General features: G+C 35.9%; 1 protein-coding gene across 1 annotated transcript in view; it reads left to right on the forward strand.

Moving 5' to 3' along the window:
* unc-13-4A (BAI1 associated protein 3) overlaps window positions 1-18,679 on the forward strand; it is a 94,873-nt gene that overhangs the window by 59,006 nt on the left and 17,188 nt on the right. The window contains exons 11-17 of the mRNA XM_089731504.1: window positions 1,640-1,723; window positions 2,784-2,948; window positions 5,396-5,447; window positions 8,726-8,822; window positions 12,072-12,198; window positions 15,846-15,928; window positions 16,785-16,848. Coding sequence (XP_089587630.1) covers window positions 1,640-1,723; window positions 2,784-2,948; window positions 5,396-5,447; window positions 8,726-8,822; window positions 12,072-12,198; window positions 15,846-15,928; window positions 16,785-16,848 — 672 coding nt within the window. The remainder of the gene's footprint in view (window positions 1-1,639; window positions 1,724-2,783; window positions 2,949-5,395; window positions 5,448-8,725; window positions 8,823-12,071; window positions 12,199-15,845; window positions 15,929-16,784; window positions 16,849-18,679) is intronic.

The raw sequence follows: 18,679 nt of genomic DNA on the forward strand, positions 1-18,679 counted from the left end.
AACTAATATCTCAAGGTGGAGATGTATATGGGCTCCAGTAACCACTTAACACCAGGTGGGCTGTGAGCTCCACCCACCTAAGCAATAAAAAAAAAACAAAATGTGTGCAGTTCACACGTGGTAGAAGTGAAACCTTCCAAAATTAAAATACAATTATCCTAAACGTCTTAAGTATATGTAAAATTTTGTCATTAGTAAATAATTGTAAGGTAGCGCCCTCTGTGAATTGATATTTTAATTTCACGTATAATCCTAAATTAAAATTCACTACAAGAGCTTTCATACACACGTTAGTATTAAAAAATCTCACAGATGGCGCTGTATTAAATAGTATGTATATTTCTGTCTCATTCTTTGCTGGCTTCATGCTACACATTTTTTTATTTGTGTCTCTTACCTGTCGTTTTTTCCGTTGCATCCGGTTTGAAATCACAACGATTCTAAAGAAGTTTTCACTTCAAAAATTAGTAAAGTCTAAGTAAAAGTCTCGTTTGTCGCGACTACACAGTCAAGATTGAAAATGGAACAGAAAATTTAAGGTAGATGTCAAAGCTGAACTTCCAATCAGCGTGAAACAGATGTTCGATACTCCTGTTCTCCAAGTGAAATTAACTTTTATTTTTCCTTAAGATAAAGGAAAAGTCACAGTAATAAAACACGGCTTTAACCAAATTTTCCTTTGGCAAATTCAAAACAGCGGAATAATTCATTATTTAGGAAACTTAGTGGGTCGTAACTTTGAACGACAATAATTAAAGCTTATTTCTCGTTGTACATATTAATGGCCCATGAGAATTTCTCAGATGATATATCCGTGATTGTTTTTATTCCTCCAGCGGTTGTTTTGTATTGTAATAACTCCTTTAAATTGCTTCTTGATTATTAAAACTGATTTTACGGTTTTTATTTCGCATGTTTTTTTTTAATAAATCATCTTCGTCGTTTCAAATACTTTAAAGTTTTTGTACTCACAGACGACTGTCATTTGTCATTAGATGACAACTATGTACTTGTATAAAGCATTCAATATATGGAAAATAATATAATTATATTTAAAAAAAAAAAAAACACTAGCTTAAGCCGTAAGAGCGGTTTTAGTTTTCGACTCGTTAGAACTGAAGAAAATACTTCGATTTTTCATTAATAAAAAGCGTTATTTCAATGATCATATAACTGTAATCCAATAAACTTTAGAATACGAAAAAATATACATAATACAACATAACATATTGCTTATGAAGGCGGCATTGTTGAATACTAACAGATTTATTTCTCGATATTCAAGTATAAACTCCGCAGGGAATAGGGAAATTGTTCACGGCACTTCCGTTCGTGAGATAAACGCTGGAAATGAACGCGAGATTAAACCTTGGAACTGTCTTAAAGGCGTGGCCATAGGTAGTACTATACTGTTTGAAAAACAAAAATGAAAAACCGTAAAAAACATTTTAGATTTGTTCCAGTGATGTAGTTTAATTAATTATATTCGGATTCACAAGCAACAGCATGATGAAACAGTAATTGAGGAAATACAAAAGTATGAATATCTTCAGATATCTATCAGATATCTTAACCTGAATCACAAAGTCTTATTTCAAAAGCTTTGATAGGAATCGAACGATAATGTTTGTTTGTACAGGTTGGAGTATCTACTGCGGTGTCTCAGCCAGCTGTCACAGATGAAAGCGTTTTGGCGTTGCTGTCCCTTCAATAAGGAAATCAGGTAAATTAATATTTTATTACAATAAATTCTTCTGGAAATTTCGCGCGACAAAACGTAGATTTGAATATCTGAATCATTAATTGGATTTAAACGGCCTCTCTAAATCTCGTTCGAGGAATTTGATCTTTACGTTTGATATACCTACAGGAAAACTTGTTCGAGAAAAGTAAATTATTTTACATTGTTTCTAAATTTACTTCGATTCAAAATTGTTCAGAGACCAATTCAATTAAATGATTAAAATAAATAATTTTGTTAAAAATCGAAAGGGTGGACGAAATTATTGAAAGGTCTTGTTAGCGAAATTTGTTTTGGATAACTCAATAATTTTAGGACAGTTAATAACGAACACAAGACTTACACAGCACGATTTTGTCCAAGCATCAACCATGTTAGTACTAAACATGAGTAGATAAAACATACTTAACAGTTTTTGCAAAATAATAATGGTTTTCCGATGACCCTGTAAACGTCTTGCTGCCTAATAACATAGAATATAATCGAATAGATATATTTTTTTAAACAAATATTAGAATGGAATAAAAATAATAGAATATAATTTTTTTTTTATTTTGGTTATGAAATGTGTTGTTTAAAAATACATATTGTAAATTCTGGTTATTACCGGTTACAAGTATCAGCTCCAACTCAAAAAGTAATTTACAGAACCCAATAATCCAAAATTTCACTAAACAACAACCAATGCAAATAATTAACATTCACATTTCATTATAGAATACGAGTATAAACCGAATATTAATAAAACAACGACGCATTTTGATTGCGCGGTTATTAAATTCTGTTTACTGCATATTTTCAACGCTTCAATTTTATTGGTCATCATGACTGTTGAATGTAATTAATGATTTCAAATTATTTATTAATTGTAAATAGTTCAATGAATCATGGAAAAAATGTTTATTGAAATTATCCTTTAACTGTTAAAGATATTGCGTTAAATAATTCGAGTTTCAGACATATTTTAGAGGAGAAGGTGAAATACGTTTTGAAACTTAAATTAATTTCATAAAAACGTTTTTTTATTATTAAATTACAACAGGAGTGAAATAGTGAGTTCCCTTCGCAAAGGCACTTCGGAATGGTACGAAGCGCTCTGTGCACAAGACACTGAGTCCGAGCGTGGCGAAGATCTTGTGAACCTCATCACACTAGTACAAATAGATCTTCAACAGGGGCTGACCTATTATCATCCGTTGTTCGAAATGTGAGTACATTTTTCCCTACCTATTTGCCGGTAACTTCAAGGGGTATTCCGGCTTTTTTTTATTGCCTTTGTAGGCAGACGAGCATACGGCCCACTTGATGGTAAGTGGTCACCGTCGCTCATGGACGTCAGCAATGCCAGGGGCAGAGCCAAGCCCCTGCCTACCATAAAGTACTCTCCGCAAGCCTCGTTTGAAGAAGGACATGTCATAGCGCTCGGAAAATACCGTGGAGGAGAGTTCATTCCAAAGCCGGATGGTACTTGGCAAAAAAGATCTTCGCGCGGACCGGTAAGTGAGCTCACGGGCTCAACCTGAGAGAATCTGCCAAGACTAGCCCTAGCAAGCACAGTGCTTCGCCGAATCGACCACAGGATCGGAATCGCAACCTACTGAGAAGATCCGGCGAGAAACTTAGAGGGCTGTGTCTATGGGTTGATTCGTTCGTCGAACTCTTCGTCATAATCGACGTATGAGTACACAATAGTGAGCGTTACATAACTTGGTACGCATGTCTAAAACGATGAATATAAAATGTAGTTTTAACCAAAAAATAATAAGTCACTTCAAAATTCGAACAAATTATATTTCAACAAATAGCAGTTACAATAACTTGTCCCTTGATCGCATGCCTAAATTTTATTTAATATCTGTGCACAAGCCGTTCCTTTTATAGCCATTTTTATGAGCCATTCATAGAATGTATCTTGCGTAAGATTTTTCTTCGTCTAAATCTCGCCTCTTCGCAACTGAAAGCTGGCCGTCACTATAAAAAACTTGTCTTTATCTGTTGCCAAACAAAACCGCTGTTCTGCGCTGGCAATTCCCGTCTACCCTTTAATCTTTCTTATTAACGAATGTTTGTGGTTTCGGGCCCCTCTCCTGCTTTTTAATCTTACCCATCGTTACCAGTTAAAGCAGTTCATGTATATCAAGCTGAAACACGTTCCCAAGCTGTCCGTTGTTTGATGCTTTTTATTCATTAGAACTTGTGACATGTCGAGTTGCCAATATATCTGTTTATTTTATACTTTACTAGCGACCCGCCCTAGGTTCGCTTCGGAAGCTGTAATTTATTATTGATTTCTCCACATTTAATGAATGTTATTATACATATAAACCTTCCTCTTCAATCACTCTATATATTAAAAAAACCGCAACAAAATCCGTTGCATAGTTTTAAAGATTTAAGCATACATAAGGATATAGGGACAGAGAAAGCGACTTTGTTTTATACTATGTAGTGATACACAAAACAAGAGCTGTACATAATCGGGCTTGGCAGTCGACAATAGAATAATACAGAGAAAGTACGTGTTAGGTGCAGCCAATAAAACATATTAAACCGAATTTTGTACTTATATATACATTGATACAAGTACTAAATTCAAAAGGTACATAATAAATATGTATTAATAAAACAATTATTTATATACTAGTAAATTACAGTACACTAATAAAATATAATAATAATATGTGCAAAAAATATTGATAAGATTTTTCGAATTTATACACAAATTTAAGCTTAAGAGAAATTCGATTATTGTTAGTACCACTAGTATTAGACATGGTACGGTCTCATTTCTGATTTTGTATATATGTACTTATATGTATGTACATATATGTATATTTTGGATTTAGTAGATACAATATTACATATTTACAACAAAAAAAACTAATTCGAATTATCCTAATATCTCGTCGTTATGAAACTCTTGTATTGCTTCTTATTATATTAGATCACTTATTATCCTAGGCGTCTGCCAATATTGGAATAAAGTGGAACAATTCCGCTAACATATTCCTTGTTTGTCGGCAATAAATAAAGCCGATGTTTACTAGCCATCCGAAATATTTTTCCATCGCGTCTGAGGAATCATATCGTGTTTACTGAGTCGTTCATTGTTAGCGAGATTCCGATTCTTCACGCCGTTCAAAGTTCGAAAGTCTCGCCTCTTATAATATGATTTGCGAGATTTTTAGACAAGGTATATTTTATAAAGTAAGAATTTGTTGCTTTTCTACATACAATGTGTTTGACGATGGGGAGTAACTATTTGTTTGTTCGTGTTAATATATTATTTAACTAAGGCACGTAATGAATAAGTACTACTACTATGACAATGACAATTTATGACAATTTAAGCAATCACGCCACGTTAACTGGTCCCGTGTTAAGCTAGTAAAGAACTTGTGTTACAGTTAACAGATAACGGAAATAAATGTAAGATTTTTTTATTATACACATACATATATTTAATATACATCCATAACCCTGGAAAAAACATTTATTTTATTTTATATTTATTAAACAAACATCTTCCCTTGGCGGGATTCGAACCCGCGACCGCTTGTGTAGTGATCATGTCACTTACCACTACACCAGACGGCCGTCAAAACTGTGTTAAAGCAAAACTTTTCGTACATTACATTGTAGTTTTTCTTTCAGGACAAACAATGTTCCGTACTTTAGCGTGGTTTTCAATCAGATCGACAAAATGGTGAGTACGATATTGCTGATTTTAATCGTATAAATACCGCAATGTATTTAATGAATATATAACAAGACGTAAAATATTTTAGCATGATTGAAATATTACAATTTAATATAATTTTGTAGTTGTCAATGGTTTTAATTAAATATTTCTTTAATTGCTTAGTAGGTGAATGACATCGCGGCCAATCTGCTGTTAACTGATTACCGGAGCCCATAGACATCAACAACGTAAATGCCGCCACTCATCTTAAAACATGAGTTCTAATTCTTATTTTTGTAGAACAACGAAAGCTGTAGGTAGCAGCTTGGCTCTGCTCCTGGCATTGCTGAAGTCCATAGGCGACGGTAACCACTTACCATCAGGTGGGCCGTACGCTCGTCTGCCTACAAAGGCAATAAAAAAAAAACAACTGCTGCCCCACCCTTCGAACCAGAACGCATTACTGCTTCACGGCAGAAATAGGCGGCGTGGTGGTACCTACCTGTATGGTCTCACAAAACGCTATACCACCAGTAATGAAGTAAACTATGATTTGTGCGAGTTTGATTATTATTAACGATATTATGTTATTTCTTCATCGTGGAAGTCATTCATGAGCATCAGCTAATAACCTATATCATTAGACATTCTGGCTACGGAATTCGAACACTGCATCAGCACAGTTGGATGCACGATACGAATGCACCGGGCGTCTTATCCTTTTAGGTCACGACGATTTCAATCGGATTGGATGAACTATGATAGATTCGTCTTTCATTACAGCGGCTTACAAAACGATACCAGTATACTCGTAATATTGTAAAGGTACGGTAGGCGATCTGAGTATTTCATAAACAAAATTATTTGTGAAAGTCACCAGTAATGTAGGAATTTACTTCCAATAACAAATAATAAATACATACATATAAATATTTACTAACAATCACGCCACGTTAACTGGTCCCGTGTTAACTTCGTAAAGAACTTGTGTTACATTTATCAGATAACGGAAATAAATGTAAGATTATTATTATAAACATACATATATTTTAATATAAATCCATAACCCTGGAAAAGACATTTTTATATTTATCATATAAATATCTTCCCTTGGCGGGATTCGAACCCGCGACCCCCTTGTGTAGTGACCATGTCACTTACCACTACACCAGACGGCCGTTATAATATACATAAATAAAGTATAAAATACCTTTCGGCAACGTATACTACTTATACAACGTATAATGTACTTTTTACTGGTGTTAGGACCTCTTGTGGGTCCGCACGGGTAGGTACCACCACCCTGCCTATTTCTGTCGTGAAGCAGTAATGCGTTTCGTTTTGAAGGGTGGGGCAGCCGCTGTAACTATACTGAGATCTTAGAACTTATATCTCAAGGTGGGTGACGCATTTACGTTGTAGATGTCCATGGGCTCCAGTAACCACTTACCAGGTGGGCTGTGAGCTCGTCCACACACCTAAGCAATAAAAAAATAATTAAGACATCGCGCTCTTTATTTAAAAAACGTATCATATATTTAAATATATTATGTATGCGAATATAAAAAATAGGTTGCTGCCCTAGTAATCAATGGGTTCACAGAAAGTCGATAAACTGCAGGCTAAACTGCAGCACGAACATATGAATTTTTTAAAGAAAGAACGAGGTATGCGATAAAATCGATGACGATTAATCGAATTTCGTTCCTTACGTTTAAGCAATGTTGGATTAACCCTCAGATTGTATAATGTGAAATACACGAAATCCAGCTATCACAAAAAATATGTTTAATGAATATAAAACATCATATCTGCTTTAAATATAATATTTTATTGTCAGTCCTCACAATATATTTATTTTTCTTAATTGAGACCAACTAACTGCTCTAAAGACACAGCAAGATTGCTTAGATTGGTGGACGATCTCACAGCCCACCTTAAGTGGTTACTGGAGCCCATAGACATCTACAACGTAAATGGGCCACCCACATTGAGATATAAGTTTAAAGGTCTCAGTATAGTTACAATGGCTGCTCCACCCTTCAAACCGAAACGCATTACTGCTTCACGGCAGAAATAGGCGGGGTGGTGATATCTACCCGTGCGGACTCACAAGAAGTCCTACCACCAAAAAATTACCTAAATTATAATTTTGCGGGTTTTTATTTTTATTACACGATGTTATTCCTTCACTGTGGAAGTCAATCGTGAATATTTGTTAAAGGACGTATTTCATTAGAAAAATTGGTACCCGCCTGCGGAATTCGAACACCGGTGCATCGCTAGATACGAATGCACCGGACGTCTTATCCTTTGGGCCACGACGACTTCACAAGTCAATCGAATATACGACGCATTAACACAGTGAACATAAACAAGAAAATCGTTATAGTCGGCTTTGTTGAGTGAAGTTTTGTTCATCGACTTTGCGAATTAATCAAGCACTGATCTACGGACCTGCGTTGGTATTTAGCTACTATAATAAGATCGAAGTTATGTCTTTATCTATTTAAACGTTAATTCCACATCTTCTGAGCTTGGTATCTGTTAATTTGCTCAAAGTATTCAACTGGCATTTCATCTGGACCCGATATGTAAATAGGACCTTTCCTAGACAAGACATTTCCAAAATTCAAAGCAAGGAACTCCCTTAATTTCTCCATCTAATCATCCGTTATGTTTATTTTGCGAAGGATTAACAGATTCTAACGTCAATTGACATCAAGTAGAGAATGTCAAATGCGGATTCTTCAAAGGATTCTTCAAAGCAACTTGATTGTGCTTTGTATTGCCCATGTCCATTAACAACCTTTTATGTCTAAATGAACCGAATGTTGAACTTCTTATATTGAACTCGAAGATCGATGTATACCAATTTTTTGTATAATTAGTTATACAAAAATGTTATTTTTTATACACAATGGTTTGAGGATATAATTGCAAATAAATGTTTTTGGGATAGCTATTTTAAGCTAGGAGTTCAAAGACAACCCTGGTCAAGGACATTGGCTATGCTAAGCCGCTATCTACAAATAATAATCGAAAGAGGTATATTGTTTATTTAAGGTGCAACCGTCACACTCTTGTGATTACAAATACCTATATATGTATATCGCAACTAGGCTACTAGCCTACCTAACTAACCTAAACCTAACCTAAACCTAACTAACTACTGAGCACCCGTGGTGACTAAACTCCACTTTATGAACATATTTCTGATAAAATAAAAATACTAAATAAATCCTTATTTTTCCTGAGAACAGCAATATTTAATTTTCCTAATGATATTTTAATCAACCCAGGTGACGGAAGACGTAAGGCAATGCGTCGAGCACTGGGTGGGTGAAGGTTGGTGCGGTGTGGCTGAGGAAGAATTATATGACGAACATCAGAATCCCAGTATGTTTTAAAACATTATTTGAAATTTCTATTCTACGTTAATTATTCTAGCTGTCTTTGGTATTATGTTCATTGAACAGAAGAACAGTCACATTGATATATGTACATATATACGTATAAACTAGCTTTTTAAGGATGGTACTGGAGTTAAGGTACTGCTATTAAGGCCCGCACGGGTAGATATGACCATAATGTCTCTTTACGCCGAAAATCAGTCTTTCGTGCCGATTTGAAGGGTTGGCCAATAGCTATACATGACAACATGCTTTCGGAGCAGAGTTCGTCCATATTATCAGGAACCGCTGCGTTGATCGACAGTGCGTTTCCAAATATATTTTTTACCACGTACCATCCGGCTTTGGAATGAACTCGCCTCCACGGTGTTTTCCGAGCGCTATGACATGTCCTTCTTCAAACGAGGCTTGCGGAGAGTACTTCATGGTCGGCAGCGGCTTGGCTCTACCCCTGGCATTGCTGACGTCCATGATCGACGGTGACCACTTACCATCAGGTGGGCCGTATACTCGTCTGCCTACAAAGGCAATTAAAAAAAAACTAAGACGTATGTCAAACAGACCTCATGGGTCAAGGCGGATTGCGGCACTCACTTTATCGAATCCAGTGACCACATTTTGTTCCGTGACCTCATTTACCCACCAATGCAAAAAAAGTAATAATGCTTTAGCAGATATACAACACTAGTCTTATATGAACTGGTACGCAGAAGGACTATGTTCAGTGAAACTAAACGATTCAATTCATGAAAGATCCACTTTTCAGTCTGGTGCGTTACTAAGGGAAAATCGCACCCCTTTACCTAATCATCTTTATAAATTTATCTATCTTTAAATGCATTTTAGTATAGGGGGCTTTATTTATAAGCCAGGTAATTTAATTGTACGTTTATACTTAATTTAATAGACTAAGCAACATTACACGCATGGCTGGTTCATACTAAAACTCGTCTTTTGAACCAGTGGTTACAATGTCTCAGTAATTCGCTTAGTGTGTTCGCAAAGCCTTTTGTTGCTTAAAACAATATTTCATGTCTTTGTATATTTTCTTAACCCATTACGTAGTTGAGAGGATAAATTATATTACAGGGCTCGTATGTTCGAGCGATCTTGAAAGCATTTTTCGATTTCAAATTCTATATCACCTGCAATAGTTTCAAATCTTTTCCTGTGTTTATCACTTATTACTTTTTAATTTACTTTAACTTCATATATTTCACTGTGTCTACTGCTAATTTGTTACCAGTGCTTGCTTACGTGTGAATGCCACGACTTCAGTCCAAGAGGTCCAAATCTCAAATTGATAATGCATTACATCGAAATCGATACATGAGTTCTCTTCTTCAACCCGTGTCCACCGAATGCTGAATGTAGGTCTTTTCGAATACACCCCAATCTCTTCGGTCTCTTGCTATTCGCATCTAGTCTCTGCTAATCACTTTGACCATGTCATCTGTCCACCTCGTTGGCTGTCTGCCCACGTTACGACGTCCAATGTGCTTAGGTGCGAGTTATTTAACGTTCTCGATAACGTAAAAATGAACTCAAAGGGGAATGCCCACTCTCCATAGTGTGCTAGGCCCAAGGTGGACATCAAATATTACTATAAAAATGGACTGATTCAAATTCTTAAATGTATTAGATATCTAAAAAATATATTGAAATTGACGCCACTATTATAAAAAATATAATAAAAATAAATAACTCGTTTTGAGGTTAATTTTCTATATAAATACCTCAAGAATTTTCTTTTTTTAATGTTTAAGATGTTCCTAATGTATTTTTATCTAATTGTAGTTATTAGGGTATAAAAAACACACATACTTCTTTAAATATCTATATTATTCTATATTTTCTTCATCTTCATACACAATTAGTAAATCATCTAAAAATAGCACAGGAGAGCATATACACGGTTTTAAGTCTCGGTCAGGTTAAAACCACAATTCACACAATGGTTTTCAGCCGTAGTATGAAACGTTATTGATAAAAGCAAAATAAATCAAAGAAAAATCAAAACACATCCATTTTGAAGCACAAGCAGCAAGCGAAGTGTCAGTCAGTCAGATTAAAATCAGTGTTGTCAGTATAAAGAAAAATAATTACATGAAATTCATATATCGATCATTTTTTTAAATAACCGATATTGGATTTATTTCTTAATCTTTTTTTTACGAGTACACATTATATTTTATTTTTTATGTTTTTGTTTTAGTTGTACATATTTAAATAACAATACAAGTTAAGTTTTTTTTTTATTGCTTAGATGGGTGGACGATCTCACAGCCACCCTGGTGTTAAGTGGTTACTGGAGCCCACAAACATCTACAACGTAAATGCGCCACCCACCTTGAGATATAAGTTCTAAGGTCTCAAGTATAGTAACAAGTTAAAGTCCAATGGGTATGTCTTTGATGTTATTTTATGTGCTTAAAATCGATTAATATCGATTGATTGATGATAATATTTAAAATGATTTATTTATATGTTTTTTTATATACTTAAAATGTTTACTTAATACGTAAAAGGTTTTGATGTTGGCAATATTTTTCCCGCAAAAATAAAATTCTTGTTTTTTTCAATACAGTTACTTTTTTTAAACTACTTATTGTAAACTGTAGTGGCGCTTATTTGGAAGAAAGTAAATGCATATTTATTTATGACAAAATTAATGCACTAAGTATTTTTTCTCTAATCTATTGTCCGCTTTGGGCCTGAAATGGGCCGTCCCCTTTGTATGCAATTGGAACGTTTGCCTGCGTTTGCCGCTAGGGGCGCTGTTCTAACTGCAAAGAGATTTGTGTTAACTTTTACGCTATCGAGAACGTTAAAAAACTCACTCTAATCATACAGTACGAGGTCTCCATTTTACAGCACGTGAGGGCTTCGTGATAAAAACAGACAGGGCGCTAGTCTTTTTTTTTTCCTACCTAAGAGCCTTGAGAGGCTATTTCAGCGTAACGTTAACTAGTAGGTGAGCTCACGGGGGTCAAACTTGACGACGTTGCTAAAACGAACCCTAGCAAGAGCCGTGCTTCGCAGAATCTACCACCGGCGCTAGTCTACTGAAACTTTTATTTTTTTTATTGCTTAGATGGGTGGACGAGCTCACAGCCCACCTGGTGTTAAGTGGTTATTGGAGCCCATAGACATCTACAACGTAAATGCGCCACCCACCTTGAGATATAAGTTGCAATCTGTGCTACAGACTATTAACAATATATACTTTATTTAGTGTGTATAGTATCAGCGAAGACGCTGCCATTCGAGGTGTTGTCAGCGGTACGAGAGCTGTGCGCCGCAGCCGCCCCTGCGCCGCACTCGCCACACGATCCACCACCGCACCTGTTACATGCGTATTTGTGAGTTTATTTTTACATAGTATGGACACGTGATGAGTAGAGAGGAGATGCATGTGACTAGGAAGTGTAAAGAAATGGTAGCCCAAGGCGGAGGGGAAAAGATAGACCGAAGAAGACATGGATGGAGTATGTAATTACTGGTGGTAGGAGCTCTTGTGAGTCCGCGCGGGTAGGTACCACCACCCTGTCTATTTCTGCCGTGAAGCAGTAATGCATTTCGGTTTGAAGGGTGGGGCAGCCGTTGTAACTATACTTGAGACCTTAAAACTTATATCTCAAGGTGGGTGGTGCATTTATGTTATGGATGTCTATGGGCTCCAGTAACTGTGAGCTCGTCCACCCATCTAAGCAATAAAAAAAAAAGTGTGAATTACCATGTGAGAGAAAGAGGAGTGAGTGTTGAGATGACGGTTGATAGAGGAGAATCGAAAAGAAAATTCGCTCTGCTAACCACACTTAGTGGGATAAGGTGGAGACAAAAAATAAGGATATTAAATCACATTAAAACTGCCTCTAGAAGATTCTAATACATACCGAAAATAAACATACAAAACATATAAAACACTACCAAAACCTCAAAGGCAAATAAACTTTTACAAATCATATGGACTCCGACTGGAGTTAATGACGTACTTTTGCCAAAATACCTTCTAGCACCCTCTAGCTATTTAAATCGTTTATGTAATATTATTTACGTCCTTATGCACCTATGTTTAAATTCAAGGGTTTTAGTGCAAAGAATATAGGTATCGTAACGAAATTGGTCTGTGAACAAAGAATATTCTAACTCTAAGTCATTATCTTTTTATTTTTATTATTTTATTATACTATATTATATTCATTATTTTAAATGACTATTTTTGTTGATTCTGTTTTTTCACGCTAAATGTCAAATATAATTCAATAGTTCATAATTTAGGACGAACAATACTTGAACGTAATAATTAGATTGCACTTGTTTAAGGATATCGGTAATATCAAGGACATCCTATCTCATCCTGTCGTTAAGAACCATTCAAATCTCATTTGTAGAAAAAACACATTTTATAGTAATGTTGAGAGGTTGAGCAGAGGAACATTTTCAGAAAGAAAATCGTGTAGATTGAATTAATCAATTCAATAGCACTGTCAATGCCCAGCTAAAAGGCCGATAACATTAATCACACTTTAATCGAATTTCATAATTAATTTGAAAGGACTGAAAGGCTTTTGTTTGGACAGCAATCGCCTAATACGCAGCGCTATTGAATTTAGTTATTATAAATTTAATTATCAAAAAATTTCCTGTCTTGAAGTTTACGCATTAACAACTTTTTAATTCTAATTGGATTTAGAATTACACAAATCGCAATTTTGCTTTGTATTTAATCAGCCTGATTATTCTATCTAACAAACATACCAACAGCATTAATAGTACAGTTAACTCTCCTATAACACGGTAGATACGATCCTACAAAGTCCAGTGTTGTGCAAAACCGTGTTATATGCGACTAGAAGCCAATACAAAAGGGAGAGTCATTATTCTGAATGAAACATCTGAGATATGCCTGTATGTATATTTTTTCCTATTATACATAAAAAATAAGCAGTAAAATTTCGGTTATTCCCATATATTTTGTGTTCATAGTGCATAATGTAATTTTCTAAATAATTTTAAACAAAAATCTCGTTATCGTGACGTAGAAGTACCATTTTATAAGAGGGTTTTAGAGGGTTGTCGTTTTTCGTGTCAGAGTGGAGCCGTGTTGTAAAATACCGTGTTATAAGAGGATTAACTGTACTTACGTACTTTTAACACTCATCGTTTTAAATTAGAGCATTTACAAACTATAATTTTAAATTATATTGAAATCAAAAAAGCGTCGTATTAAAACCTACTGTTTATTAACTAGGTGAACCCAAATAATTCCATTGAATTGCAATACATTGAAATCTACTATTCCGTATACACTTGTACTGGCATCCACGGAAATTGAATGACGGTAAGTTTAAAAAAATCGCTAATGCGAACGTACGTACGTATTCGAAGTGCGTACCTACAGTGACTCGAGAAAAGTCAAAAGGTTTTTTTTGCCTGTCCGCGAGAATGAAAACAAAATTAGTAGCAAATTACTTTATATCAGCTATTATAGAGGTGTAAAAATTTTAAAGGGAATATTTACGTTTTTGTAGTATAATTAGATAATGGATCAGGAAGGGAAGGCTTAATCAGAATCATGAAAGTATTCAATTTCACTTCAGCAATTAGCTGGACAATGGTCCGGACTCAAACACCACCCACCATCAATACGTTTAATTTTAATTACAGGAACAAACAAGTAATCGAATCTAGAATATATCAATCAATCATTCATATTTACAAAAGATTAATCAACGCTCCATTGCGAATTTCGCTCTTAACAATACATATTTCCGTGATTGAGCGAACACAATACCAATTACTTGAAGTTTAAATAACTTTTTAGGCACCTCATATAAAAGTTGTTGCCATTTTAATGGTCATTAAAAATTCCACGAAAATCAGGTATAATTAGTTACTGAGATTTTAACGCACAATACCCGTGTATACATTATGGAAGACTGCGATACAATTAGTCCGCTTTAATGAATTATACGCACGCACGCACGTCACACTCCCTCCTATGTCACAATGTGAAGGGAAATATTCAAAGTATCTAGAACCATTTATTTTAAGCATTATATCCGTATTTCGATTGAAACTCGAATCTGCATTTTAATTTGCATACGTACATTGATTTTCCAAGTTTGCTGTTACAAACTGAATCAAAAAAACATGTGGCACTCGGGAACTGCCGCGGTAAAGCTATTGCATGGCATTTTTTATCAACTTATGCAATTATAATTAGACAATGATAATTTAATATTAAAAAAATAATAAAACAAGACCACGCTATATTAAACATTAATAAAAGCAAAACCTTAACTGTCCCCTTCACACTCATAAGATAGACTGCGCGAGAGAGAGATGGGCAGACTTTTCATGATGCGCATGCAGTGTGACGTCACGCCACGCGCTTATTCACAAACACTACACAAGCGCAACGTGTGAATGTGTTGAACGCGAGCTACATGGTAGGCGGAGTGAGGGGTGTAAGGTTTTTTTCGTTACGGAATTTCATGATTCGATCGCCGCGTTCAAGGCCCGCGATAAAAGCTATGCAATAGCTTAAAAAAAACAAATTAACTTTTCATATTCCATGGAAAATATTGTAAGAAACTGTCGAATCCAATGGCGAAAAAAGGCCAATTGGTTTGATTCAATGAATACAGTTGAGTGACAATGTAACGTATTGCGTTATACAGGGTGTAAAAGAAGTGTTCTGGAAACATGAAGGTTTTTTGGACTACCCTACGCCAATGTTGACAGAAAAGTTGTCGTCTTGTTAAGTTAATATTTTGTAGGACCGCAACATAACGCAAAGTCACTTATGAGACGTCCACTTCGTTCCTTTGCAGCCGTGGATACCGTGCGTCATCTAGTTTTTATTGTATGTATTACTAATGTGCTAAATAAAACATTCAAATGTATCTTTTTAGTGCTGTGACCTGAACATTCTGAAATGTTCAACTACTTTCGTTTTAAAGAACGGTTATAATACACTCTGTATTTGTTGTTGTGGTCGCAGATGGTTCGAGCCACTCATCGATCGTTGGCTGGCCGTCACCAAAACAATGGCGCTACAGCGCGTGCGAGCCGCCGTCGATCTGGGTAAGAAACCTCCTACACAACGAACCATTCTAAATAGGTGAGCCGGAACATTAATGGCTGTATCGAGTTTCTGATTAAATGCTTTTAATTCCCACCCTTCTGTTTCCGCGTTGAATCATTCGACACCCGGTCGTACTATGCAATTAACATCCAATCAAACCGTGAATATCAACAAGCGCATTTCAGGGAACGGAAAATAAATTTGACAAGCTTAAAATTGGACTTTTACGATTTCCGAAAGTAAAGCGTATTCGAATAATACGCGGCCTCGTTACCTAGTTCCAAATCTCCGGATGTCCACACAGTTACGTTGAATGATTTTGTAACGTAATCCTATGGGTGCAGAAGTTATATTCGATTTGTACGCCGCATAGTTAAGAGGGCAAAAGGCGAAGGTTCACACCCCGAGTTAGGGCGGCTTACCATTTAGATAAGCATCAAAATCTAACTGCGCCGTAACACGAAACCTTTATTGGGCCGAGACAAATAAAAGATCGTTCGTAAAATGTTATCTACATGATTTTTAAACGTAAAATGTCTCGGAAACTCATACATTCAAAATCGTTCGTGTTCAGCAGTCTGCAAACGTTGCAGCGACGAGAATTAGGTAATAACGTTGTAATGACATCATACTATATAATGCTAACGTAGCCGCGTGAGATATTACACAATACAGACACTGTATATCAATGACTTTTGCAATACAAGGGACCGTACATAAAAATGCCTGAAAGGGTTTCCTCTCCATTTTGTCCCTTTTCAAAGAATCCGGGTACAAAATGACCCTGGAGTATATTAATTTCGCCAACAAATTTTGCTATGGGGAGCATGTTGTAAATGTTTTTTGTAATTTTAGACCGTCCGGTTGAAGGGGAACATCTCGTGAAACATAGTACTTCATCAGTGGACACCGCAGCTTGGTGAGTTAATATTTCAATTTCAATTTTTAACGATTTTCTTAATTACGATTGACCCTACTAAGTAAAAAGCTTTCTACAAAAATACAATTTGTAACGCTAAACTTAGTGGTATTCGCTGAATTCATTGTTTTGTAGTCTTCGAATAAAGAAAATATAGGCTTATTTAGAATTAAAATAGAATCAACTCGTTCACATCTCACAATTTATCAGAGCATTCATTTTAGAACATACGATCGAACGCATAGAGGAAATTAAGGTATCTTATCTTTAAAAATAGTTTAGTGATAGTTCCATGACTAAGTAGCAACATTTTTTTTATTGACTAGATGGGTTGACAAGCTCAGAGTCCGCCTGTACCGGGGCCCATAGGCACCTATAACATATAAGCCGCCACCCACCTTGAGATAAGAGTTCTAAGGTGTCGGTATAGTTCCAACGGCTGGCCCGCCCTTGAAACCAAAACGTATTACTGCTTCACGACTGAAATAGGCAGGGTACTGGTACCTACCGTGCGTACTCACAAGAGGTCCTACCACCAGTAATTACGCAAATTAAAATTTTTCGGGTTTGGTTTTTATTACACAATGTTATTCCTTCACCGTGGAAATCAATCGTGATCATTTGTTAAGTGCGTATTTCATTAGAAAAATAAGTACCCGCCTGCGGGATTCGAACACCGTTGCATCATTAGATACGAATGCACCGGACGTTTTAATTCTTTAGGCCACGACGACTTCGATAACATACTTTACTGAAGATCTACGTATCACAGACTTTGAGGTACAGCTTCTTACTGTTTGGGAAAGATAGAAACTAAGAATTCCAATTAAAGTCGTCGTGGCCTAAAGGATAAGACGTCCGGTGCATTCGTATGAAGCGATGCACCGGTCGGTGTTCGAATACCGCAGGCGGGTACCAATTTTTCTAATGAAATACGTACTTAACAAATGTTCACGATTGACTTCCACGGTGAAGGAATAACATCGTGTAATAAAAATCAAACCCGCAAAATTATAATTTGCGTAATCACTGGTGGTAGGGCCTCTTGTGAGTCCGCACGGGAAGGTACCACCACACCGCCTATTTCGTGAAGCAGTAATGCGTTTCGGTTCGAAGGGTGGGGTAGCCGTTGAAACTATACTGAGACCTTAGAACTTATATCTCGAGGTGGGTGGCGCATTTACGTTGTAGATGTCTATGGGCTCCAGTAACTACTTAACATCAGGTGGGCTGTGAGCTCGTCCATCCATCTAAGCAATAAAAAAAAAAACTCGGACAATTTCAGGCAGAAGATTCTGATTGTATCAGAGCGGAATGTATTTCAGAAGTAAATTTGGAGTGTCTGTTCTGCGTGAATCACCATGGAAAAACATGTTAATAACTGCATTCATTATGCAGAAAAAAAAACGGAAAAAAATACATTATCTACGTCTGTATATGGTGCAAAAATAATTTACGCTTTCACTTAAATTTAATAGCTTTTCTTTACTTCAACGGAGCCACATTACGAAGACTAGGTTTTAACTCTCCCGTACGCATAAACCTTTAAAAGCAACCTATTAATGTTTTTATAGAAACATTTAACTCGTGCTGCTGTCCATTAAAAGGTTTGTTGTCGTTTCCACGAATGTAATCTCACTTATGTTAATGTTTCAGCTTTTCGAACGAAAGTAAACACATATGTTGTTGGTAGTTAATGGTTTAACCTGTCTTACTTTATGTAATAGTGGAACGGTGATCGGAATTAGGACAGTTATTGTGATTCAACGATTTAAATTCCCTACACATTAAGTTCCGTACCAAATGCCACACTTTTGCAGTGCATAATGCG

This window comes from Bombyx mandarina, chromosome 11 (genome assembly GCF_030267445.1).
Source record: "Bombyx mandarina strain Sakado chromosome 11, ASM3026744v2".
NCBI classification, from domain to species: Eukaryota; Metazoa; Arthropoda; class Insecta; order Lepidoptera; family Bombycidae; genus Bombyx; species Bombyx mandarina.